Genomic DNA, 27975 nt, shown 5'->3' on the forward strand with positions numbered 1-27975 from the left:
TTTTCAATATTCCATATTTATTCAGAAGTACACAAAATAACATTGTAGAGTATGTAGAATAAAAATTATAGAACTTGACTTGAATCACAAAACACTCCACCAAGAAAATTATTGCTCATGAAAATGTTTGTGTATACCATTTCCAAGTCACAGTCCCTCATGTACGTTACAGAAGCAAGGTGGAAGTGTATCATAATCTGCATACATTTTGCACTCATCACAGAATTGAAGAGTGGGACAAGAATTGATGGCAGTGGTTCCAGCCAGCATGAGTTTGTCCTTGTCTAAGTTAACATCAACACCGTGTTCTTTTGCAGCCCTTAAGAAAAGACATACACAAAGCACAGGATTAGAAGTTTTCTTTTCAGGGCAATCGTCAGGGCTCTCTGGGGAGTTCAGGGGTGCGACCAGTCATACAAGTGACACCAGCCCTGGATTAAAGCTCTCTGCCCCATGCCTATTTCCTCTCTCAGCCCTTCCTCTCCTACAACTCCTGTACATGTAAAGAAAAGTGACTTGCATGACACAGCTAGTTGCTGCCGACCTTGGAGATACAGGAATGAGGAGGAAGAGGCTGAAGCTGGCTGTGTCCTGGGCTCCAGGGTCCACAACCTAACTCCCTAGAATGGGGACATCATTGCTGCTGACAGCCAGTCTGTCCCATCTTTTGGATTCTCTCCCCCAAAAGCACCACTTGCTGTCACATATTCCTTCATTCTACTTACTAGCTTACAACCACAACCCAGAAAGAAAAAAACACCAAGATTCTGTAGCCACCCAATCTTGCCTTTATAAACCGGCCTGTGGTTCTTGACCTCAGCTAGGGCATGACACCAGTAGCAAGGAATAGACCCCTGCTCAAGCAAACAACCCCAGGTGTCCCATTTGAGGGGTATTTTTCACTCTTATCCCCATGACTTACTTCAGTGCCTTGGATAGTTTGACATAAAGACAGATGACAACACCTGTCAGTACAAACATGGCCACCAGGATTCCACTGCAAATGATCATTAGCATCATTGTCCGGAGATCGAAAGCCACAGTCATACCTGGACAAAGAAGTGCAGACAAACACTAAGGTCACCTCCCTCCCGACACAGGAATGAAGGAATGGAACCCAAACACAGATCGTCAGGTATGTAAGCCTCCAGAGAATCTTCCCACTCTTATCTTCCCACAAGAGAACTTGGAGCCCTTGTGTAGTAAGATGGTTTATTTCTATATGAAACAAACTAAGATTCAAAATTTTATAGAGAAGGAGAACAGAATGACAGTGGAAAGAATCTTCCCCTTTCACAGGCGGTAACGTGACTTTATGTGATTAAAAAGGCTTACACAGGAGCTAGTAGATTTACTCACAGATCCTGGACCTCCCAAACTATGTCACACTCAGAAATGACTACTCACTGTACATCAGACTGACAGGTCTCCTATGGGGATAACTGCTCCGAAATGTTATTGCTCAAACAATCCCCAAGAACATTTTGTAAATTTTGTACGTTTTTGAGAAAGTTTTCAATTCTCCTACTAAAAATTGTTGTTATGTTTCTAAATTCTAAATCTTAAGCCCATCCAATAAACCCAACTTTTAATCATCAGCTTGTTTAATCTAACCTCTGAAATGAGGACAATGTAAATAAGAGGAGTAGAAAAACAATCTGACTGCCAAGGCATGCTTACTACCTTCTAACTCTTCATGACTGGACGAAAGCCAACAGTTTTTTTAGAATACAATAAAAATAAAGTTTAGGAAAACAGTACATCTTACCAGAAATGTCTCATACCTTTAATTTGAGAGAGACGATTCCAATTATTAAGTTGAAGAAATCATTGCAGAAGATCCAAGTTGAAGAACTGATTTTAGAAGCATAATTGTCCACCAGAATAGGCAGAACAGAAAGCCACTGTGAGCCCCATCACCTATCTCAGTCAGAACCCATGCTTTATGACATCAGCTCTTTCTGCAGAAGCTCTCTTTCACAGGGTTCTAAATTCCAGTCCATGCTCAGATACATGTTAGCACCAATGGACAAAGAAATGCCTGAATATTGACTTAAATCATGTAATTCATAGTCTCTCCGTTTTAGATTTGGTTTCCTTCAGGGAAATGTATGGTGTGACTGCTAATTGAAAGTAAATATACAGCTGGTCATGGAGGCACAAACCTGTAGCCTCAGCTCTTGGGAGACTCAGCCAGGAGGAGCTCCACAAGTCTGAGGCCAGCCTGGGGTACATAGTGAGTTCAAGACCAGTGAGAGCTACATAGCAAGACTCTGTCTCAAAACAAAACAAACAAACAAAAAACAAATGTGGGATTTCAAGTAATTAAAAAATAATGTGGGGAGACAGATACCTAACAACACTCATAAAATTAAAAGGTCAATGAGACAAGACTGGTTAGCCTTTATATTTTACCTACAAAGTAAAATAATGCATAGCCATTTAAGAGGGTTCAAATATAGGTTCACTGGCATCATATCATACATTAAGACAAAAAAACTCAAAAAAGTTGTTGGATTAGGATACATATTTTAGCCAGGTTTCTATGATTTCAGGGAGTTTGACCAAGCAAGGCCAAATCAATTAAACGAGGGAATTATTTTAATTTCCACCGGTGATTCCTGACTGCTCTGGAAAAAACCTGAATAAGGTCATGAACAGCAGGAAAGAGTTCAAAAAAGTGGTAGCACAAGAAGAATCTACGACAGTTGTCTCCTTAAAACAAAAATCTAGCAAAAATTTTTCAGTCAGCTTCTCTGAAAAATACCTAAAGCCTTGCAACATCCTGTAAAGCATTTAGTCAACAGAAAAAAAACAAAAGTCAGCATAAACAGTAAAGTTTATGACACTGTCCAATAACTCTCTCTCTAGCTTCATGGTAGCCTTGAAAATAACCCACATTTCTGTGCAGCCCCCAGAGGAACAGAACAAAAGTAGAGATCCTTCAAAGCCTCATTACCAAAGAACTGTTATTGTGTGACCTGTCTACTGGTTACCTGGAATTCGTCACCTGCAAGGCTGTATTCCACCTGACTTAGAGACTACCCAGTGCAATAATCCTCCCTAGGGAGTTCCGGCAAAACACTTGAGGTCAATTGGTTTACTGAGCTGTATATGGTGATGGATAAAATTTGGGACAAATGACTAGCCCAGATTATTAAAGAATAAGCTGGGGAATGAGATGTCCCAAATCCCAAAGCTATAGTGATTTTAAAAGACTGACATCTGTCAGGGAGCCTACAAGGCCATGGATGAGAATATGTGCATGCCTAAGACCATAAGCACACTCAAGAAAGATTTGAATGGCCCTAAATTGTCACCTGTAGCTGATACAGAGGTTCTTTCCAAGCAGGAAGTGAAATCGAAGGCAAAGTTTTCCACTGCTTGACTAAGTATTGAAGGTATGACTTACATGCACACAGACGAGGCAGTTTTCCAGGCATTTAAGAAAATCTTTGCTTGGTCATTAGCTGAACACTAAGCTAGTCAGAACAGCTTTTAGCGTCTACAAATAGCAAAGAATATACACTTTACAGAATTAGTTGAGAAAAGTCACCAGACAAGCAACTACATACATATAGCACAACAGTAATAGCCAGTTTTGGTTTTACAACCTGTCCTTGGAACCAGACTAGCTGAAACCAATTCCTGGTCCTTTTTATTACTTTGTAGCTTTGGGGAAATTTTCAACCCCTCTATGCTGGTGTTTCCTGTTTAGTTATTGCTTCCACTAATAAAACAGGGATGCTAAGGTGGCAGAAGATGCCCCCCACACCAGTATGCTTCAGTTTGTTAGTTACTTAGGTAATAGTTCCTGTTATAGTTCCTGTTACTTTTGTATTTGAGGAAAGGCTGGTCACTGTGATGCATAACTGGTCACTAGGATGCATATTGTAAGAACCAATGCTCAACTGACAAGCCATTCTGTCTCCGTACTTACTGCTTGCTTATCCCATGTAGCCCTAGACCACCAGAGATCAGGGCCTGACATTTTGAGGAACAATTCATTCCTAGTCAGTGCCCAGCTAATGTCAAACAAATCTGCCTCCAGATCCTGGGTTTCGTTTCAGTGTTTCTGTTTGCCATTACACTAACAGTATTACCTGTATCATAGCCTTTCTGTAAGGTATAAAATCTGTAAAAGCCAGTGCTGGACCCCCAGTCTTCACTAAATAAATATCAGTTATCAATCGCCATCATGGTGATGTGGTTGTTCCTACCACCTGTAAGAACAGCTGAATTCTTTTCATAGAGATTCCCCCAACATTAGCAGAACTCATCTTTCCTCATTAGGTGGAAGTGTTTAGTTAATAAAATTTAAAGTTAATTCTGATTATTTTATTTTCTGCTCTTTCTATTGCCCAATCCTCAACTGGAACTGAGTTGCAGGATTAGGGTGTTGTCGGCGTCTCCTAGCATACACCTTTCAGGATGATCCTAGGGCTTCATTTATCCACCGGAGACCACAGTTGGCGCTAACGAGTATGTAGCTCCCCAACCCCAGTGAGAAGGACTCCACCTCCTACACGGCCGCCTGCATACAGCCATTTGATGCATCAGAACCCATACATACCACAGCACAAAGTAAGCCACGTAAAAATGAGTTTTCCTGTTGGGGATAATGAATTATAAATTGACACGGTATCTGTCCTAGGTTGTCCACGTAAAAATGAGCCACGTAAGCCATGTAAAAATGAGTTTTCCTGTTGGGGATAATGAATTATAAATTGTCCACGGTATCTGTCCTTACCATGCCTGCCTTGTGGGGCGGTTTTGGAATGTAAAAAGCCCAGCATCAGGTATAGGGATGGATCTTCTTGCTTTTTCTCTTTATAATGTTAAACTTGCCCATTAACCACTACTTCTATGCTATTCAGGGAAGACACCAGCCCCCCTCCTCTGCACTGGCTGATAAACCAGTGGCTAGCTGGGGATTCAAAGCCTTTTGTTCTTAGAACACAACCGGTCATCTCAGAGTCCCTGTAGCTGCACCCTCTACTTTGTCTCTTGTTCTTTCTTTCTTTCCTGCCTATGCCGTAATCTGGGCAGGAGATTGAAACCCACTGTCTCCAAGAACTGGCACCAGGAGAAAGGTCCATAGGGGCTGGGAATTTAGCTCAGTGGCACAGCGCTGGCTTGGTAAGCGCAAAGCCGTAAGTTCAATTCCCAGTATGGGAAAAAAAAAAAATTAAAAAAAAAAAAACAGAAAAGAGAAGAGTCCCTAATATTCTCCTTGGAGCTTTGGAGATACATGTATTTATGATTTCTCTACAGAGTTCATAAAAGAAAAGTGTATTAGTCACTTTCCCATCACTAAGACCCAATATCCAACATCCTCAACTTAAAGGATGAGAGGCTTATTTGGGCTCATGGTTTAGCCCACAGTTGGCTAGCTCCAAGGCAAAAACAGCATGGTAGAAGGGCATGGCAGAGGAAATCTCCTTAACCAGTATCAGCCAAGAAAAAGGGGGTTGGGGGGAGAGGGCTGGGGAAGTAGATACACGCTCCAAAGACACAGGCCAGTAACACAACTCCCAACTAGGCCCCGCCGCCTAACAGCACATTTAGCTAAGAATGCATTGATGGATCAATCCTTAACAAGAAGATAATATGGTAGGGACTAAAGAAGCCAGGTATCATTGCACATGCCTTTACTTCCAGATGTCAGGAGATTGAGGCAAGAAAATCATGAGTTCAATGTCAGCTTGAGCTACATAGAGAGTTCCAGGCCAGCACTGACTACATAGTGAGACCCTATCTAAAAATGGGGGGGGGGGTGTGTGGAAAGATAAGTTTAGTAAAAGAATCTTTAATTGAATTTTTAAAAAGCTCTTGATAATGAAACCTGATATCTTAACTACTCTCTTGTTGCTGAGACATTATACCCAACATTCACAGCTTGGAGGAGGAAAGGTTTCTTGTGGCTCACAGTTTGTAGAGGTTTCCATCCATAATCAGCTGGCTCCAAGGCAATGTGGTGTGCAGAGGGGCATGGCAGAGGATAGACAACTCACAACATGGCAGCAAGAAGCAGAGAGATAAGTGAGAGGAGAAGATACATCCTTCCAAGCCGTGCTCCTATGGACCCACCTCTTTCAACCAGGCTTCACTTCCCAAATCCCATTTAGCCATAAATTCATCAGTGGATTAATCCACTAATGAGAATCACACTCTCATAATCCAGTTGCCTCCCCCAAAACCCCAACTATGAGTGCATGAGGTTTTGGGGGGACATCTAGACATAAATTGTAATACCTGACTTGTGGTTGTAATTACCATGTATAAAAAACAATCATTTTATTTTTGTCCCTTGTTTTTGGCTAAAGAGTGATTCCCTAAGTAAAGGGCCTTAATCATTTATCAGCTTACTTAAAAATAACTCACTATAAGGGCAATCCATGTTATAGAAATACCAGGAAGCAAAGTTAATTCAAAATTTTTTATATACACCCATCCATTCACAGACACTGTTAACAATTTCATCTTTTTTTTTTTTTTTTTTGAAACAAGGTCTCGCTATGTAATTCAGGGTGGCTTTGAACTCATAGCGATACCCCTGCCTCATCCTCCTGAGTGCTGGAATTACAGGCATGTGCAACCACACCCGACAACAATTTCATGTGTAAACATTTTCCCCTATTACCTTTCTCCTTTAGATTTTCAAAATACTTGCATATACTACATATATTTAAGCAGGATCATAGTTTGCATCTTTTGAATAGATTTGCTTCATCTGTATGGTATAGATATCTTTGCCTCATTTGAAAAGTAACTATAGGGTAATTCTTTGCATAGATTTACCACAATATACATAACCTGTGAAAATGTGTGTTCTATCTAATATCTTACTATGATAAGCATATCATAATTAACACTTATACATGCTTATACATCTAATTAAGATAAATTCTCAATATAGAATCATTAGTCAAATCTGAATTACCAGACCAAATTACATATATTTCTATCTATTTATACGTTGTCAACATGTTATACTTGCATTCTATCATCTTCCACTGAGTATATAAAAGCAAATGTTTCTCAACAACCATTGTTAATTCCCTACCACTTTGTTTGTAACTCTGTATTGTCTGTACTGTGCTTGTGATATGTTGTAAAATGTTGCATGTCTGTTAATGTTTCCCTCCTTTTATCTTTAAAATAAAAAAAAAAGCAAATGTTTCTCTATATTATGCTCAACACTGGTTTGTGGGTGTGTGTGAGTGTGTGTGAGTGTGGGTGTGGTGACTTGTTGTTTTTGTGGTGTGGGGGATTAAACCCAGAGCCTTACATATGCTAGGCCAGCACTTCTACCACTGAGCTACAGCCCAGCCCTAAAATGTTACCCACTTTTTTATGTGGTGTTGGGAATTGAATCTAGGACCTTACACATGATAAACAGGCATCTGGCCAACAACATGTTTTGTTTTTTTTTCACGTCTTTGAAAGGACTTAACTAATCTCATTGGAAACTTGCCTTTACCTTTTCCCTTCAGCCTTGATTAAATTTATTTGTAGAACATGGTAACATTAAAAGGAACAAATGTACAGGACTTTTGATAGCCTTTATCTTAGGAAATGGTAGGGCAGTTTTGAGTACTACCTGCCTGGCCTCTCAAAATCGTCTTGTGAGTAAATTTCCTGCTGGCCTCCATGGAGGCATATCAATTCAAGCCACACAGAGACTTGTGTGAAAACAGAGCAGCTGGGGCCAGTTTTTATCAGCTATATCCCAGAAGAGTGAGTGTTCCCTTTGCTCCACTCTCATCACAGAAGGTTAACGGGTAGTGCCATAACTACAGCTCTTCTGGAAAATCAACAGAGCAGGCTTTGGCCTGCTGTTTATTCATAATATAAATAAAGTAGCATTACTGGCTTTTTAAACCTTCTCTGCTATTCTCCAAGAATTCATATGTAAGAAGGTGTGTTTATGTAAGAGCTTCAGGTTTGAAAGGCTGCCATGGATGAAGGTGGATGGCATGGCTCTGTCAAGGACATACAAAGCAAGGCCCACCTGATTCTACTAGTTAAGATACAGTCTGCAGACGCAGAGAGTTTATTACTTAGTGAGGAAGAGATTAGCCCCACATGCCAAAGTCATTGTCCCACACTCCAAACAACTGAAAGATGAGATGTGGAATATTTTGCTATTAAGGAGCTGTTTTGAAGGGAGGCAGGGCAGAACCCCTCATATTTCATCATAAGCAAAGAAACCATAAGAAACTAACTGATAATATTAAAGCCTCTATTAACAAAATTTCTCAATTTATATTATCAGATTTGTGGGCATATAGTTATAAATAAAATTTCTTTATTTTCTTGTAGTATTTGTGGACTAAGTACTTGCTTTCTTTTCGTATATATTCAGGACATTTTTTAAAATTTCCCTCGATTTTTAAAATGATCCCATTTATTCAATCTCTATGTGTTTATAGTTTCTCTAGCTACTCATATCTAGTTTCATGCCATGATTTGATAAGGTTTGATCCATAGCGTACCATAACCTGACTTTTCTTTGTTGATTTTTTCCTCCAGATGATCTATTGGTGAGAGCAGGGTGCTGAAATCCATTATTGTTCCTCTGGAACCAATCTCTCCTTTTCATCTAGAATTGTCTGTTTTATAAAATTGGATGCCAGGTTTGGTGGTGCACACCTGTAATCCCAGCACTTGGGAGGCTGAGGCAGGAGGATCATTGTGACTTCGAGACCAGCCTGGGCTACAAAGTAAGCTCAAGCCCAGTCTGAACTGCATAGCAAGACCCTGTCTCAAAAAGAAAAAGAAAAGAAAATAGGGTGCACTGCATTCAGGGAGTGTGTGTATATGCCTGTGTGTTTGTGTATCTGCGTGCATGCATACACGAGTGTAAAGTCATCAAAGCTTTTTCATGAACTGTTTCCTTTATATGTAGTGAACTTCTTTGTCCCTTTGACTTTAAATTTGTTTTATTTGATATGAATACTGCTTCTCTTGCTTGGTTTCACATTTCATTTTCTTGGAATATCATTTTCTATTCTTTCACTTTCAATCTCAGAACATCTTTGCCTGAGAGATGAGTTTCTCGAAGACAGCGATTTGGTGTGTAGTGTTTTCTAATCTAATTCACCATTTTGTATCTTTTAATTAGAGATTCAAACCATGTACAGTCAGTGGTTATTATTGAGAGGGATGTGCTAGTTCCTGGCATTTTGTTGTTTCTTTCCTGCTTCTTTTGAAAAAATCTGTCTTCTTTATTCATGTTAGAGGTTTGTAGTTTACTGAACAAATAATGTTTGATATTTCCTTAATTCTCATTTCCTTACCTATTCTTCCAGTGAATGGATTTCATGCTCTCGTGATTGAGTTATCTTACTTTTTCTTCTGCATGTAGGCTCCCTTTTGTTATTTTCCATAAGCTCTTTCAGTGTTCTTATTTCTCCTTTCATTTTGAACAATAACTTTGCTGAATACAGCAACTTAGGCTGCCAGCTATTTTATTTTAGGGCTTGAAATTTGTCATTCCATATTCTCCTGGCCTTTAGAGTTTCTGCAAAGAAATTTGCTATTTTGATGACTTTGGCTTCATATGTGACTTAGTGCTTTGTTCCAACAGCTTTTATTTTTCTGGTTAGTGCATAATTATTACAATCACTGTAAGGAACTGGTTCATGTATAGGACACAACTTAATTCTTTTTACTTACCCTTCCTTTTTTCTCCCTCCCCGTCCCTTCATCTGTTGGTCCCATTTCATTTGTAGATCTATCTGTTTCCTCTTATCTTTTATGTTGCTTTTTATTTATACTTTGGACTTCTCACATAAGAGAAACCATGCAATATTTAAGCTTATGTGTTTCATTTATTTCACTTAACATTATGGTCTCAAAGTATGTCCATTTTTCTATAAATGTTTATCTTCGTTTATAGCAGAGTAGTATTCCATCATATGTAAATACATTTTCTTTATCCATTCATCTGTTGATAGACATATAGAACACTTTCAAAATAAAGCTATTATAATTTGTGCAGCTATAAATCTGGGTATGCATGAAGCACTGTAATATAATGTCTTCAACTGTTATTAGAATACTCAGTATTTCATATGTGTCTAAAAATCTAGATTTTTTCCAATTTATTGGAGTACAGGTATTCCAAGTAGTTACTGCTGGGCATGGTGATACATACTTGTAATCTCAGCAGTTGGGAGGCTGTGGCAGGAGCATTGCTGTGAGTTAGAGGGCAGCATGGGTTACATAAGCGAGTTTAAGGCCAGCCTGCACTACTTAGTGAGACCCTGTCTCAAAAAAAAAAAAAAAAAAAAGTAGTTACTAATGGTCTTCTAGATTTCAGCAGTATCTATTGTCATTTTATCCTTTGCATTTCTAGTTGCATTGATATGGGTCTTTTCTTTCCTGTTTTTTTTTTTGTTTTTTTGGTTTTTTTTTTTCAGTAAGGCTGGTTAAAGATTTGTTTATTTATTCCTTCAAAGAATCAGTTCTTGGGCTGGGGATTTAGCTCAGTGGCACAATGCCTGCCAGGCAAGTGCAAGGTCATGAGTTTGATTCCCAGTAGCAGAAAAAAAAAAAAAAAAAAAAAATCGAAAAATCAGTTCTCCAGTTCATTCTCTGTACTTTTTGTCTCAATTTCATTAATTTCTGCTTGGATCTTTATAATTTCCTTCCTTGTACTAGTTTTAGATTTGGATTGTTCTTGCTTTTCTACCACCTTGAGGTGCATCATTAGGTTATTTATTGTGGGTCACTGTTTTTCTGATATGGACATTCACAGCTATAAAGTCCCCTCTTAAAATAGCTTTCATTGTGTCCCATGGGTTCTGACACACTTACTGGCATTATTGTTTGAATCTAGGAATTTTCTGATTTCTTCCTTGATTTTTTCTATGGTCCATTAATTATTTAAGAGTGTGTTGCTTAATCTCCATGTGTTACTGTAATTTCTGTGCTTTCCTGTGCCATTGATTTATAATTTCATTATGCTATGATCTGATAATATGTATGTAATAATTTTAATTTGTTTTATTTAAGCATGGGTCAGTACATGGTCTACTTTGAAAAAATTTCTGTGTACTCCTGAGAGGAATGCATATTCTGTTGTTGAGCAGAAGACTGTGGATATCTATAAAGTCCATTTTTTTGAAGTAGGGTTCAAAACTGACATTTATTTGTTGAGTTTTTTTAAAGATAGGATCTCACTTTGTAGTTCAGGCTCTTCTTGAACTCACTTTGTAGACCAATCTGGCCTCAAACTCATGGTGATCCTCCTGCCTCAGTTTCCCAAGTGCTGGGATTTCAAGCATGCACCACCACTCCGTGATACTTGATTTTTATTTTGTCTATTAGATCTATTTGTGATAATAGGATATTGAGGTCTCCCACTATAATTCTGTTGATTTCTATCTTTCTCTGTGGTACCTCTCACTGGGGTATATTTTACATGTACCCACAAAAGTCTTCATTGTGTCTTCTGGCTCAATGAAAACTGGAAAATCTGCAAAGGAAGATTTTCTGTCAGTACATCAGAAACATTCTCATGATAGAAGTCTTTTAAATACGTGGACAACTACATACCACTTATAATTATGAAATTTAAATGCTTCGTGATAGGTATATATGAAATATTTTCACAGATTCCTGAAGATGCATTCACATTCATCACAAACTATTTTCTGCATCTGAAGGATAAGTTCAGTGATTTTGCCCTCCTCTCATTTTTAAAGAATGTCCCTACTTCTGCTTCGAGGGCTCTGACACTGCTATATAAATGTTACCAACAATAAATAGTTTCTATGATGTGTCTGCTCATTTCCTAGGGCAAAAGACAAAAAGAAAAGGCTCCTCCCTCCCTTCCCAATCTGCCATGTAGAAGGATGAGAGCTGGGAGAGGAAGCACCTTAAAGCAGACTGCGTAGGTTGATAATCAGGTCATCTAGTTACGTACAGAGCTCCCTTTTGTGATTCCTGAGCCTTAGTAAAAACCTCACTCAAATATCACATCTCTGTCTCACCTGTGCTACAGACAAAGTACAGGTTATGTCGTGATTAGTTCAAGTTAAGAAGAGATAGCCTAAAGGACCCTGTGGGGGACAAGGATAAACAGCAATAGCAGCCCCACTTCAGTGGTATTGTCCATTGATAATGACTGAACAAATAGCCTTCATTTTCTTGGGGTAGAAGTATACTAGGGCAGGGTTTCCTGCAAAGTGGTACTTCTACCACATCCCTAAGAATCACTTGACATTTCAAATGCAGTGTTCTGGAGCCCAGACAGTGAATCAGAACATTTTGAAGTTTCTCAAATGATTCTTACACTGAGGATGTGAACCATTCACTGCTTCACAGGGTAGGATCCTGTAAAGCAGGCCCCGGAGACCCATTCAGGGGATCTGTCATGTTAAACCTTTTTTATAGTGTACTAAGTGAACATTTTTTTTTCAGTCTCTCTTGAAGGTAGTTTAATGGTGTCTTCCAGGGGCTATATGACATGTGACATAGCAACACAGTGAATACAGAAGCAGATAAAAATTCCAGCTATACTCTAAGTCAGACAGTAAAGATAACTGCAGAAAAAAAAATACAATGCCACTTTTTTTACTCAACCTTTTTATGTTTTGGAAGTAATATTATTAAGAAATGGGGTCTTGCTGTGTTGCTTAAACAGGCCTGAACGCTTTTTGTTAATATATACCATATTAAGATTTTGTTTGTTTGTTTGAGACAGTATCACTATGTAGTTCTGGCTGTCCATAAACTCACTATGTAGGCCAGCCTGGCCTCAAATTCACAGTGATCCTCCTGCATCAGCCTCCCAAGTGCTGAAATTCTACAAGATAAAGCTATTTAATTAATTTTGAAAGAAACAGCTATTTAATATATTTTATGTTGATTAATTCCATTTTAAAATAAGTGTATTTTTCCTTCTGATTAGCCTTTTGGAGATCATTATAGCATCCAGTGATCATTATAGTGTCCAGTCATGTTACTTTCCTAACTTGTAATATTAAAAGTCCCCTCATCAGGAAAAAATTAAGGACAGAGTTAACCAAAAGTTCAGCAAATCTGACTTCTTTCTCCCAGTTTTGCATGTCAACTCCCAACTATTATTTTTTCTGCAAAGTTTCCAGTCTCTCAAATACCAATACTATGATGCTCAAATCGGAAGGGGAGCTAGAGAGTTGGGAGGGAAGAAAGGAAAATTAAAGAGAATAGAAGGAAAATTTGAAACAGTTTTTGTAAATAAAGAGGGAAAGAGGAGTTGAAGGGAGGGAAGGGAAAAGAGTAAAAAGAAGAATGAAGGTTTATCATGTACAAGTAAAAATTCCATATGATGAATGCTATCATTATGTATATCTAAAATGTATCAACAAAATTAATTTTTAAAAAAATACTGTGAAAGTTCTTTAAAAGGTTTGGCAGTTTGTTATGTGTTTTTTTTTTTTTTTTTAGTCTGTGAACCATTACAGCGTTTTGTATGTCTGCTTCTTCCAGAGTGAATGCTTCATCTAGCAATCTGAGAAAAGGAAGAGCTGTTGCCAGGAAGAAGGGAGAATGTCTCTAAGATCTGCAGTATTTTTCAGTGACATCTTTGATGTGGTTTACTGTATGAGGAATGTTAAATTTCTGGACAATCTTTTTCCCATTGGCTATCCATATCTGTATTATAGTGATAGGCTCCAGCTTGTTCAATGAAACAGCAAATTATTTTCATTTTAAACAGCGTATGCATGTTTAAGACAGGGTCTTACTTTGTAGTGCAGGCTGACCTCAAACTCATGGCAATCCTCCTGTTTTATCCTCCCAAGTGCTGGGATTACAGGCATGTGCCACTACAACCAGCTTCAACAGTCTTTGTTTTAGAAACAATTTTTGGCAGGACACTTTCCAGTCTGTGACCCTGCCCTGAGAAGAGTTGAAATGCACACTCCCTAGACATATATAGTTCATTTTTCTTACCTTCAATTTTAACATCCACCTCCTCCATGGTACGTACCAGTTTACACTTCCATCAGCTACGAGGAACCATACCTTTTTCCCACACAGCCTCTCTGGCATTTATTATTATCTGAGTTTTTAAAAGTTTCTTGCATATCGCCATTCTTTTAGGAGTGAGATGGAGTCTCGGTGTTGTTTAATTTGCATTTCTCAAATGGCCAGCAATGTCAAACTTTTTTTCATGTATTTATTGGTCATTTGTCCTTAATCTGAGATGTGTCTTTTTTTTTCTTTTATACTGGTAATAGAACTCAGGACCTTGCACTTGCCAGCAGGCACTGTGTGAGAGGTGCCAATTCATTTCAGATGCTCATTTTTTTTTAATTGAGTCTCTATATTTGGAGCATCTCATTTTATTTTTGAGTTCTTTATATAGTCTAGATATTAGTCCTTTGTCTGATGAGTAGCTGAAAAAGGTTTTTCTCCTTCTGTGGGTTGTCTCCTGTTGGTGGTTTCCTTTGCTGTGCAGGTTCTTTTGTTTTGTTTTTGCTTTTGTTTGTTTGCTTGCTTTGTTTTTTTTAAACAGGGTCTCACTACGCAGTTCAGGCTGGCTTTGACCTATGTAACTCAGGCTGGTCTTAAACTTGTGGCTATCCTCCTGCCTCAGCCTCCTGAGTGCTAGGATTATACTGTGCAGTTTTTTAACTTCATGTGATCCCATTTGTTGATTCTTGGTATTATTTCTTGTGCAACCAGTAGTCTGTTCAGAAAATCTTGCCTATGCCTTTGTCTTCAAGAGTTTTACTTATTTTTGTCATACGGATATGGGAAAGAAAACTAAACCAATGCCGTTTGTATTCCAGTACCATTTTAAAGCTCAAATTTCTGTTTCCTTAAGTTTGTTTCTTGTAAATGTTGTCATAGTTACTTAACCTGATACCACCCCATGTTCTGTCATAAGACTGCTTGTCCCCTATGTAAAACGTCAAACACTTTTGTTCCTTTGTCACAGGCTAAGCCCATGCTTTGTAGTATTTCTGTAGCTGCATTAAATCATATCAGCACCAGCCTCTGCAGACCCAGAACTAGACCCAGAACTAGAGCTCTATCTCTATAACTCTTCTCCCTTCCTGCTCCTCAGGGTCGGTGCTCCGTCATGTACTGAGTGCCCACCACTAGCTCCCAATAAATTTGCTTGTCTCTGCATCCAGCCTCCACAGGTCACTCAATTAAATAAGTGTGTTTGCCACAACAATACAGAAAATTAAGTGTTTCTATTTTAATATTCAGATTTTTGATCCATTTTTACTTAACTTTATTGTATGGTGAGAAGTATGGATCTAGATTCAATCTTCAGCATGTGGAGAGCCAGTTTTCCCAGCACCATTTGTTAAAGAGTCTATCTTTCCACCAGTGCAAGTATTTGGTCACTTTGCCAAAGATGAAGTAGCCAAGTTTGCCTGGAATTGTTTCTGCATCCTCCATCCTGTTGCATAGATCCACTAGTCTGTTTTATGTTTTTTATTTTAAAATACCATGCTGTTTTTTTTACTATAGCTTTGTAGTATAACTTGAAGTCCAAAATTGTGATGTCTCCTGTCTTTCCCTTGTTACCCAGAATTATTTTTGCTATTCTAAGTCTCTTCTGGTTCCATGTGAACTTTAGGATTGTTTTCCCTAGTTTCATGAAGAATGCTATTGGTGTTTTGATTGGGGCTGTGTAGAATCTGTATAACAGTTTTGGAAGTACAGCCATTTTTACTATATTGGTTCTGCCTATCCAGGAGCAAGGGATATCTTTCTATTTTATGATATCATTTTTACTCTTCTTCTTCAGAATACTATAGTTTTCATTGTAGAGGTCTTTTACTTCCTTGGGTAGGTTGATTCCTAAGTATTTCATTTTACTTGATGCAATTGTTAAAGTTATTGCTTCCCTAATTTCTCTCTAAGTTTATTATTGGTGTACAGAACACTACTGATCTTCTAGTTTGTATCCTGCTATGCTACTTAATTTGGTTATTAACTCTAGGAGTCTTTTGGTAGCTTTTTGGGGGCCTTCTATACAGATAATCATGTCATCCTCAAATAATTTAAATTCTTCTTTTTCAAAAAATATCCCTTTTATTTCTTTTTCTTGCCTGATTATTCTGGCTAATATTCAAGAACTATACTGAATAGCAGTGGTGATAGCAGACACCTTTGTCTTGTTCCTGGTTTTAGAGAGAAAGCTTTCAGCTTCTCTCCATTTAATATGATGTTGCCTGTTGATTTGTTACAGGTGGTTTTGGCAAAATGAAAAAAAAAACCTTTAACAAGAACAAGGGAATTTTTTTTTCCTAGCCTCTCTTTATGTGGTATATTTATTGATTTGTATATGTTGGATCATCCCCAAATTCTTGAGATGAAGCTTACTTGGTCATGGTGTGTGATATTTTTGATTTTCTGCATTTTATTGGCTAGTATCTTATCAAAGATTTTTGCATCTGTATTCATTAAAGAGATTGACCTGTAGTTCTCTTTTTGTTGGGTCCTTTTCTGGTTTTAGAATCAGGGTAATGGTAGCTTCCTGGAATGACTTTGAGAGTACTGTTCCCCTTTTGATTCCACGGAAGAGTTTGAAGAGTATTGGTGTTAGTTCTTCTCTAAAGTTCTTGTAGAATATGGCAGTGACTGTGTTGGAACCAGGGCTTTTCTTAGTAGTTTTTCAATTATTTCTTCAATTTGATTGCCTGATGTGGAATTATTCATGGTTTTCATATTTTTCATTCAGTTTTGGTACTAGTTCATATCTATCTAAGAATCTATCCATTACTTCTGAATTTTCCATTTCAAAGTAGTTACCCCAGATATTCTAGATTTCAGCAGTCTATTGTGGTTTCACCTTTTTTACTTCTAATTGCATAGTTTTGTGTCTTTTCTTTCCTTGTTCTCATAAGACTGGCTAATGGTTTGTCTATTTTTTTTTTTTTTTTTTTTTTGGTTTTTCTCCTGTACCGGGGACCGAACTCAAGACCTTGCGCTTGCCAGGCAGGCGCTTTGCCGCTGAGCTAAATCCCCAGCCCCGGTTTGTCTATTTTGTTTACTCTTTTCAAGAACCAGCTCTTCAATTCATTGATTATTTGTATTTAGTCTCAATTTCAAATATTTATGCTCTGATCTTTATAATTTCCTTTCTCACACTAGTTTTGGGTTTGGATTTGTCTGGCTTTTTAATGTCCTGAGGGGTATCAAAAGGTTATTTGAGTCTGCTCTGTTTTTAAGTTGTGGGCATTCACATCTGTAAACATCCCACCTAAAACTGCTTTCACTATGTTCCATAGGCTCGGGTATGTTGTACAGGCATTATGGTTTGATCTGAGGTACTAAGTTCTTCATTTCTTCTGGGATCCATTGATTATCAAGAGGATATTATTTAATTTCCATGTGTTTGCATAATTGTTGTGGTTTCTTTTGCCAGGTTTCTAGCTTCATTGCACTGTGATCTGATAATATGCATCAGATAGTTTTGATTCTTTTGTGTTTACTTAAGCGTGATTCAGTGGCTAGTAAAGGGTCTATTTTGGGAAAAGTCCCATGTGCGGCTAAGAATATGTATTCTGTTGTTGCTGTGGATCTCTATGAAGTCTATTCCTTCAAAGGTTTGGTTCAACTGTGATATTTTTTATTGGTTCTTTGTCTACTTGATCTATTTGTTACAGCATGATATTATAATTGTATTGCTGTTTATCTGATTTTTCATGTCTCATAGTATTTGTCTTGAATTAGGTGCACCTGAGTTTGATTCATAAATGTTTATAATTATCTCTACCTATTTATTTCCTTAACCAATAGATAGTAAACTTTGCCTCCTCTGACCAGTTTTGGCCTTAAATCCACTTTACCTGAAAATAAGTTATTGATTCCTGCTCATTTTCATTCTCCCATTGGATGGAATGTTGTTTTCCATCCTTTGAATTTTAATCTATGAATTTCTTTAGAATAGGTTTTTTATATATAGCATACTGTTGGGTTTTTGTTTCTTTTTCATCCAATCTGTGTCTTTTGATCAGGGAATTGAAGCGATTAACAGTGTGAGACATTAACGAGGTGGAATTCCTAACATTACGCTCTCATCCTGATTCATTTTAGATTATTGTTCCTGGTATCATTTAGCAGCTGCTGGATCTTTTTTTCATGGTCTTCTGTTGTTTTTAAGGTATCTCTGAGCGTAAGGTCACCTACATCAGCCCTATCTTCTAGTTTTGACACATTCTCCTCACATTGGTTACTTCTGCTGCGCATACTTTCAGTAGAATTTTTTATCTCCTGCATTTTTGTTTGGTTTCTTTTCATGGACTCTAAAACTTTCCTAAACTGCTCATTCATATTTCATATCGTTTGGCTCCGCTAGCCAAACACTATCAGTGTCTTCTGTAAGTTCATGTTTTCTCTCTGCCAAGGAGGTTGGTTATGCAGGCAAGGATGAATGTTTGTTACCTAGGCTGCTGAGATGTTCTTTCTGAGACCTATTAGGCTATGTACCCCTCAGAGAGAACAAATGTGAGATACTTACCTTTGTCTTTACATTGCACATCTGGGGGCCATCCTGAATGGTTTGTGGCTTGAGTTGATTGTAATGCCTTTCAGCTGCTTTGCTTATCAGTATGAGTTAAGATGGAACACAGATTCTTCTACCCAAATTAATCCAGTGTAGGTCTGACATTGGTCACTGCAGTGCATTACACTCTCCAGCACCTACGGTGATGCTTACTTTGTGGTACAGGAAATACCAAGTGTGTCGCTGCTATCTGCTTTAGAAAAGGTAGATGTGACCTCAGCACACACTCCACTTACTATGACTGATGTTCTCAGACTTAGCTCCTGCACGTAATCATGTGTGGCCACTTGTTTCATTGACTTCCACCTGTGGCACCCCAAGTTGCTGGTCCTAAAGGGGAAGCAACCTTTCTGCCCTTACATGTCAGAGATCAGTTTACCATCGGATAAAGTTCTCAACTGTTTTCTTTCAGATAATCTCCCCCAATGCCAAACTGGTTGTCAAGGCAAAACCTTGTTTGTTCACTATATCAATATATCAATATTTGCTGTGGATTCCTGAAGACAGGAAAATGCAGGAAATTTCACTGAGTAGTAAGCTCAAAAACTTCTCAAAATGGCCATTACTGTACTGCAAATATATGTGAAAAATAGAGAAAACTTTCCCAGTGCCAGTATGCTATGTAGATCCCAGATCTATCTGTTCAGACTGCACTTCTGCATGACGCTGAATATTGAGCTAGCTATGCTCTCTGGGTTATTTCCCTCTTTCACATCTACCCCTGCACTCTGCTGCACTGTCATGCAACAGGCACTGGAGCACTCTGCCTTACTCTATTCCAATCCAAGTCTCAACTTTTCTTCTAAGTTTCTATGTGTTCACAATTGAACTAGAGCGTTTTTCTCCTATTACAAAGAGTAGCTGTTCTCAGATGTCTTGACTCTATATCTAGAGGCAGATGAGTGCTGGGTACATCTAATCCACCATCCTGCCCTCTCCTGAGGCAGTTTTTGTTGACAAATCTTCAAGTTCATTGATTCAGGTGGGGATGCAGTTTGATCAGGCCAGTCAACTGATATATCTATAAAAGACCTTCCTCTCTGTCACAGTGCTTTCGATATATACCATTTCCTTTTTAATCTTCCTTAGTTTTTAACTGCATTGCCCATGTTTTTTGTGAATTTTTATTACTGCAGTTCAGTACATAATTGATTACATTCATCATAAGGAGCAGGTATGTGCACATAACACACTTTAGTTCTTTTTACTTCCCCTGCCCCTCTTTGCCCATATGTTCTCACATACTACTTTTTACATTAGATCCCTTAATATACTTTATATTCCTTATCAAGTATTCCAAAATCTGTCATATCTAAAAATGATTCTAATATTACCATTTTTTATGATGCTTCATAACTTTTTGAAGTTGGGTCTGATGTACTTAAATGAATGTGTATGAACTGAGGTAGTCAGCTATTCATGTGAAGTTTATGTCAACTTCACAAGAAGTCAGTTTTGTTTGATGTCTGTTTAGCTATAGGTATCAGAGGCTTCAATTGCTTCTATTACTCTGCCTTTCATCTGCCCTACTGTCTTTGGGTTTCCCTAGATACTTCTACTAAACTGGGGTCTGTTTTTATAGTTCTCCCAGTTATAATCCACTAGAGCCATGTTTATATGCTATCATTGTATGACTAAATTTCAGTATGTTCTATAAGCATGAACTCCTGGGTTATCACTTTCAAAGGTATTCCATACCCTTTTTCTATTCCTTTTAAAAGATAAAGATTAGAGGGTCCTTAAATTATCTAACTTCCCTTCCCCAGATCAGATAAGGCTCTACCACACTGATGACAAATCTTTTAGAGACCCAGTACCCAAATTGCAACCCAAAACCCACTTACTTATCCCAAAGTGCTGACACTGCAATTAAGCCTGAATACCAAGGTTTTAGTTTAGAAAAAAAGAACTCTTACATTAACATCTTTTGTCTCAAAAGGAAAACACAGAAACAGCTTTCAATGATACAAACAGCTTTTTATTGAAAGGTAAAAGCTTGGATTTGGCATGTTTTTCCACAATTAATGTGATCTTTGCTGTTGTATGCATGCTGATAATTTGTCAAACCTGGGCTCATACTTCGTTAGTTTGAGAGCAACACATGCAGCACTCACATCATCTGTCTGTTTTCTTGTATCAGATTTGATGTAATTCAAAGCTGAAAACAGCTGCTCACAAGCATAAGATGATCCAAACAAAGTAAGAAAAGCAATCCCAAGTGCTTTCATTGACTTAAAATTATTTGGCAGAGAATTCCACACTTTAAGGATTTCATTTTCAGGACTACCAACTGTTCTATCCTTTGTCATCCCTTCACACGCTAATGTCTCTATCTTCTCAAGTGTTGCACGCAGGTCAAAGAATTTATTTTTCCAGATAGAACTTTCTTGAAATTCCAGTAGCTCCATTTCCAGATTTCCAAAATCTAACCAGTGTAAGCAGGAAAGATCAAGTTCTTCAAATTTGGCTTTATCTGGAGAAGTAAGAAAACACAGAGTTGTCTCCATCTTATGGAACTGTAAAAATCTGTTACTAATATTTGCCTTTGCAGCTGCTACAAGGCTAGAAAATTCCTTATAGATTTCCTGATGGCTCGTAGGATGGTCTGAAAATGTAGTATTGTCTAAATGTATTTTTAGATTTGGAAAGTATTTCAGCTGCCCACTTTCAAGGTCTCTCTCAAAAACCTGCAGTTTTTTCTCAAATGTTTTGATATCATAAAACATCCTTTCTGCTGTTTTCCCTATACTTTGTAGTTTTTTGTTCAGTACATTGAAATGTAGTGTAAAATCTGTAAAAAACATTAAGTTATTAAGCCAGGCCATATCAGTGAGCTGTGGATAGTCCTGCCCTTTTTCATTCATAAACAGCCTAATTTCATCCAAACAGGCTACAAATCTCTCCAGGACTCGTCCTCTGCTCAGCCATTGGACTTTATTGTACATAAGTAAAGCATTATACTGTGTCTGAACCTCATCAAGCAGTGCTTGAAACTGTCGAAAATTACGAGCACGAGCCATGATGTAATTCACCATTTTTGTGACATCTCTGAGGATATCATCTAATTTTTTGCTGCCTTCCCTGGCACAAAGAGCTTCTTGATGTATAATACAATGAAACTGAATGACTGGATGTTTTGTTTCTTTAACAAAGAACTGTACGAAACCAGATGTTGCCCCTATCATGTGAGGTGCCCCATCACTAGTAACTGAAACCACTTTTTCTGGTCTTATGTCTTGTGACAAAAAAGTCTCCATCACAGCATTGTAGATATCTATCCCTTCTGTTCTTCCAGGCAAAGACACCAGTTTCACCAGCTCTTCTCTCATGATGTCACCAACTGCATAACGCAAAATTACCGCTAGCTTTGCATGGTTATTTATATCTGTGCTTTCATACAAGCACATGGAGTAACAGGCTGCCTTTTGTAAGTCAGTGGTGAGTTGCTGGCTAACATCACCTGCCATGCGCAGGACTCGATCTTTAACAGTGTTTCTGCTAAGTGGCATCTCAGAAATACGTTGCATAATTTTATCCTTGTTTGGAAAATCATGAAAAAGGGAATCACTCCCAGATAACATGGCCATTTTGACAAAATCCCCATCAGAGAGGGGCTTACCATGTTTTACTATACACAGTGAAATTTGAAAGCTGGCAGCTGTCAGATGATTTGACTTAGAAAGATGGTTGCAAAAACTAAGATACTGGGAATGACATTTCCTCAATTTTCCTTCTAGAAACTCTTTCCTTTCAGTTTCACCAAGTTCAGCAACACTTTTGTGGTTGGTGTCAAAGTGCCGTCTCACACTTGATGTGCGACACACAACACTTTCACTACACAGAATACATAACGCTTTCCCATTGCGTTCAATCACTCCAAATGACTCTGTCCAGGCCTGTTGGAATGATCTTCCACTATCTGGTTTCAGTTTTGCTTTTTTTGCTGCAGTCATTTCAGGTTCAAGACTTGGAGTCTACAAAAATACAAAATTAAAAAAAAAGAAATGAAGCACCCAATACAAATCTATCCCTATACCAAAAATTGCTATCACTGTTAGTTAACACCAAAGAAATTGGATATTCCCTGAATCAATCATCTGCGGCAGTGATTCTCAGCTTGGAGCTCTTCTTGAATTTACTGACCACAGGCACAAGAGGGCAATGTTTCACTGACCACCAGCTTTTGGCCTGCTCTGAAAAAGGCATCTGAGTGCATTTCCTACCTTGCTGAAGATTCTGCTAAAATCATAGTCGAAGCAAATATATATATCCTTGTTCTTGTTTTCATAAATTCTTAACAAATAAATACGATACTGCAGATTCAAATATGTCAGGAGGACAGCACAATATTAAAAGAATTTCAGTCTCTTAATTAGATGACCTATTTGGTTTTTTGTTTTGCTTTGTCTTTTTGAGACAGGGTCTCACTTTTGAGACAGGTCTCACCCTGTCTTTTTGAGACAGGGTGCAATTCAGGCTGGTCTTCAGTTTACTTTGTAGCCCAGGCTGGTCTTGAACTCTCAATGATCCTCCTGCCTTAGCCTCCTCAGTGCTGGGATTACAGGCATGCATCACCACGCCCAGCAGAAGATCTCTTTGTTAAATCTTAGATATTAAATTTCAATGCTAAAACCTTTTTTTTTTTTTTTTTTTTAGACAGGGTGTCATTATGTAGTGCAGGCTGGCCTTGACCTTGCTTATGTACCCTAAGTTGGCCTCAAACTCACCACAATCCTCCTCCCTCAGCCTCCTGAGTGGTGGGAATATAGGCATGTACCACCACATCTGACTCAAACCTAAAATCCCGTTAATAAAAACAAATGCATTAAAATTCATAGCCAGTCCAAGCAAGAGTATCTATATATATATATATATATATACCTCCTTGGCAGCATGCTGACCAGCCATGCAAAAGCTCAAATGAGTCATGGCTGAGTCACTGCTTGTGACATTATTACCTGATATGCTCCTTCCTGAGCATGCACATAGACCCTATGTGCAGTTATCTGATGCTTGATTGCTGGTACCACTTGGCTTGGTGCTGACAGAGAGGGCTTTGCATGCCCATAGAAGCATACATGCCCGAGGTTTACCACCATTGCCCTGGTGGCTTTTCTCTTGAGAGAAGGGCTTTGAATAGTGTATCAAAACCATTACTTTTTCACTGGGCATATTTTAAAATGGTTACCTTTCCTACCCATGCACAAACCAACAGGGAATTTCCTCAATTCTCCCCAATCATTTCTATGAGATTCTGGTAGTTTCTGGGGGGAAATCTGTAGGGGTTCTCTCAAGGGAATCTATACTTGACCTCCAGAAACTCATCAGTGATCATTTTAAGTGTTCCCACTAGTAAATGCCTCAGGAAGAAGTTGTTCCTGGTAAGGTGCTCTCAACTTTGATTTTCAAGATTTGCCTCTCCAGTTTTACAGTTGCTATTTGCCCTGTGACCTCAATCACCTGTTAAAATTTTTAAATGATACTGATGTTCACTTTGCTCAGCTTTCCTTTTATGAAGACAGCTTAATAAATTCTAAGCTGTCAAAACTGAAACTAGAAGTGTCGAGTTGTATAAAAACTAGGAATATAAGCTCATACAAGTTGAAACTATTTAGAATTTTCATTGCATTAAGAATATAAAGGGGGGGGGCTGGGGATTTAGCTCAGCGGCAAAAGCGCCTGCCTGGCAAGCGCAAGGTCGTGAGTTCGGTTCCCGGTACCGGAGAAAAACCAAAGAAAAAGAATATAAAGGGTTAGGGGCTGGGGATTTAGCTCAGCAGCACAGTGCCTGCCCGGCAAGCGCAAGGTCATGAGTTCGATCCGCGGTACTGGAAAAAAAAAAAAAAAAAAAAGAATATAAAGGGTCCTGGAATCAAAATGTTGAAGAATCACTGTGCAAAGCCACACTGTTAGCAATAATACTACAATCTATCTATTATGTTACAGTAAACTGCTCTTTGAAAAAGTGCATGCATCACCACACCCAGCAGAAGATCTCTTTGTTAAATCTTAGATATCAAATTTCAATGCTAAAATCTTTTTTTTTTTTTTAGACAGGGTGTCATTATGCAGTGCAGGCTGGCCTTGAACTTGCTTATGTAGCCTAGGTTGACCTCAAACTCACCACAATCCTCCTCCCTCAGCCTCCTGAGTGGTGGGAATGTAGGCATGTACCACCACATCTGACTCAAACCTAAAATCCTGTGTTAATAAAAACATCAATTATATCCTTTATCCTTAAATTTTAAAAACCCCATAATATAAATACCATAATATAATACCGTAATATAAATCATAACAAGAGTAATTTAGTACATTAAAATGAGGTAGGGTTAGGAACACAGCTCATGGTACAGTGCTTGCCTAGCATGCAAAAGCCCTTGGGTTCCATCACTAGGACTACAAACTAAATAAAGTTGAGGTCACCTAAACACAGCACAATTATCCCATGACTGAAAATAAGACTGACTTTACTACTTTCTCCTTTTCATACTCCTCTTAACATTATGAATGAGTCCAAAATAACATCTATCATTATTCATATCAATTCCATTCAACAAAACTGTTCTCAACACATGACAAACATGAAATCAGTAATTTTGACAACTGTTTCAGATGAGTGGGAAAACAAAATGAGATGAATAGAGTACTGAGAATTATCTGACAAAGTCCTAGACCAAAGAAGAATTACATGTAAGGGTAACACACAGACATTAGCAAATACATAGTAAAAAGGAGGCCTGTGTTCGGTATTACATGATAAATTTTTTTCCTGCTGTCCAAAAGAAAGGCCATTCTACCTAAAAGGAAAAACATATGTGAAATTGGAGGGAACCAGAGGGCAGGAAGGAGGCAGGGTAAAAGAGCTATATATGCCATGTTAAGGAATAAAGGTGGTGGTAATTCAGCCAAGAGCATCAGGCACCAGAAAGATCAGAGGGCACATAAAAGATAAAATGGAGGACATGAGGCTGAAAGGTTAATAACTAGTAACCATTCAGATGAAACTGGTGATTCAAAATACTGAGAAGTTAGCCAGGCATAGTGAGACAACTTGTAATTCCAGCACTTGGGAGGCAGAGAATTGACGCGAGTATAAGGCCAGCCCGGGGTTGAGTAGTGAGTTCCAGGTCAGCCTGAACTACATAGTGAAACCCTATCTCAACAAAACAAAATAAGCCAGGCATAGTGGCACATGCCTGTACTGGCAGCACTCAGGAGGCTGAGGCAGGAGGATTGCCAAGAGTTCAAGGCCAGCCTGGGATACATAGTGAGCTTCAGGCCAGCCTGAACTAAACAGCAAGATTCTGACTCAAAAAAAGAAACAAAAAACAAAACAATGAGAAATGCAGGAAGGCAAGAAAGTTTTTCTTTAAAAACTGAAATGAGACATAATTTATTGAACATATAAAATAAAACAAAGGGGAGACTACACCAGTCTTTAAATTTTCTGACGTGTCTTTCAACTTTCTTTAAGGAAGTACATTAAAGAATCTAGCTAATACAGACCTTGTTCATGAAGCTGAAAACTGGTAATTCTGAGACTGTTTTTGTTTGGACAGTCCAGATAGGGTAACATGGATCGAAGACTACATGTGATAACAAGGATCCGAATATGTAGAACAGAAATACTGCTGTACCAAACTTGCAATGAGTCTGCAACACCAATCTTTGCAATCATTAAAACTAAGGCTTTTACAATAAAAACGTTTAGCTTTCTGTATTGTGTGCATATCCCATCTTTGGTGCTGTTTCACTCCTAGTAAATCCATCAGAAACTCTGCATGAGTGATTACCTGTAGAAACTACAGTCACAATTTTCATGGTATGACCCACACATAAATAGAAGCAACCACACATTCCATTATCATCAAGTACATATGGTAACTCATGAAAACTTACATACAAAGACTGAATTATTTTCCATTTAATCATGAACCCAGAATACCAAGTAAGGAGGAAAAAAAATAAAATAAAATAAAAGAAGGTCCTGGAAAAGAAATTCTAGTTTTGTAAAGAGTACTATAAACACAAGCGTGACACCCCAAATTTAAAAAACACTGACCTCCCAATATCCTTCGAACCTACTCTGCAGTTTTTGAAAATGTGAGGTTTAAAGAAAGGTGTGAAAAGATGCAATCTACCTTCTGACTACACACAGTAACTGTAAAATTCATTCTCAATCTCAAATTTCTGCGCGCACACCCTCTGGATCTCCAGGACCTTCAGACTTCGGTCTTTGAGAGTGCCCCAGGCTAGCTACCCCGGCTCCTGCGACCAGAAGCAAGGAGGTCCGACCCGACCTCGGCTGCTACTGAGCTGAAATGCGAAGGCTGCCTTGGCCCAACACCGCCCAGAAATCCCCTTCAAACCCCAACCTCCCACCCTCCATCTCAACTACCCTCTACTGTCAGAATAGGAGGAACAAAAAATAACCAGAGTCGACCGCCCGTCCCCTCCTCTCACGTCTACAAAGGCCCGGAAGCGCCTCATGCACCGCGGAGGAGGGGGCTGCCGTCCACTCTTGAGATCACCAGGTCAGGGGTGGTCCTGCAGATGTCAGAGCGAGCACACTACACCTACCCGACTACAGACTCTCTTCATTGGACCCACCCTGTTCAAGAGCCCAGCAACGGCCCTCCAAGAACCAGCTCTTGCTCCACACTCAACGTCCCAAACTGACCCCCTACAGGCGCTCAGCCCACTGCGCCTGCGCGTCTTGGTGGCGCAGTCAGTGCGCATGCTCCACACTCTATGCCCCAGCCCTCGGGTCCTGGACTCCTTTCTTGAAGTCACGTTAGCTGGTGTGCGCATGCGTATCTCTGCTTGTCTTGTGTGTCTCCCCAAGGAAACCTAAATCCTGCAAGGGAGGTTCCGGTCTTGGCGTGGGCTGGAGGTGGCAGAATGGAGACCCAGACTGAGGACCCGAGACTGACCCGCTGCCCGCCGCCAGCCTTTTTGTGGGATGCCGCCAACAAGCCGCGAACCCAGAGCCTCCTAACCCGAACTGGGCTCGGCGCCCAGAATTTCGACCGGGAGGAGCTTCTGGCGCCGCCTGCTCCGGAGTGCACCGTGCGGGAGGGGACTGGGGTGCTGAGCTCGGTGACAACTGCGCTCCTGGGGAGCCGTGATGGGGGACGGGCCGCTAGGGGACAGGGTCCCCGGAACGAAGCGGGGCAGAGAGATGGAGATTTTTTTTTTTCAGTTCTTTACAAATTCTAGACACTACTCTCCTGTCAGAGGAGTAGCTAACCAAAAGTTTTCCTATTTAGTAGGTCGTCTCTTTTTATTCTATTGGTTGTTTCTTTTGCTGTGCAGATGCTTTTTAATTTGATACAATCCTCTTTGTTGATTCTTGATACTATTTCTTGTGCAATTGGAGTTCTGTGTAGAAAGTCCTTTCCTGTGCCTATGCCTTCAAGAGTTTTATCTATTTTTTTTCTTCTAGC

The 27975-nt window shown here is 39.0% G+C and overlaps 1 protein-coding gene across 6 annotated transcripts; it reads right to left on the minus strand.

Moving 5' to 3' along the window:
- On the minus strand, nucleotides 1–27283 carry LOC102022594 (protein FAM24A-like). Of its 6 annotated transcripts, none has more exons than XM_005401948.2 (3): nucleotides 27140–27223; nucleotides 923–1049; nucleotides 1–319 (listed from the first exon to the last, which is right to left on the minus strand). In XM_005401948.2, exons 2-3 carry the CDS (start codon nucleotides 1045–1047, stop codon nucleotides 148–150), a joined length of 297 nt encoding a protein of 98 aa, XP_005402005.1. In that variant the 5' UTR covers nucleotides 1048–1049; nucleotides 27140–27223; the 3' UTR covers nucleotides 1–147. The 6 variants fall into 6 exon arrangements, with proteins under 6 accessions (XP_005402005.1, XP_005402006.1, XP_005402004.1 ...); XM_005401949.2 differs by having other exon boundaries at nucleotides 27110–27191; XM_005401947.1 differs by lacking the exon at nucleotides 27140–27223 and adding an exon at nucleotides 1785–1929.
- Between the last annotated feature and the right edge of the window lie 692 nt (nucleotides 27284–27975).

Source organism: Chinchilla lanigera, unplaced genomic scaffold (assembly GCF_000276665.1).
Source record: "Chinchilla lanigera isolate Chin_1 unplaced genomic scaffold, ChiLan1.0 scaffold00076, whole genome shotgun sequence".
Taxonomy (NCBI): Eukaryota; Metazoa; Chordata; class Mammalia; order Rodentia; family Chinchillidae; genus Chinchilla; species Chinchilla lanigera.

Bases quoted from the DNA above. Each gene is read 5' to 3' on its own strand.
- LOC102022594 (XM_013503111.1), bottom strand. From the start codon at position 27,268: ATGCGCACTGACTGCGCCACCAAGACGCGCAGGCGCAGTGGGCTGAGC. The intron at 22,501-27,109 runs GTAGGTGTAGTG...GTATTTTTGTAG, and splicing joins TGAAGAGAGTCTGTAGTCGG to ACTCCAAGTCTTGAACCTGA.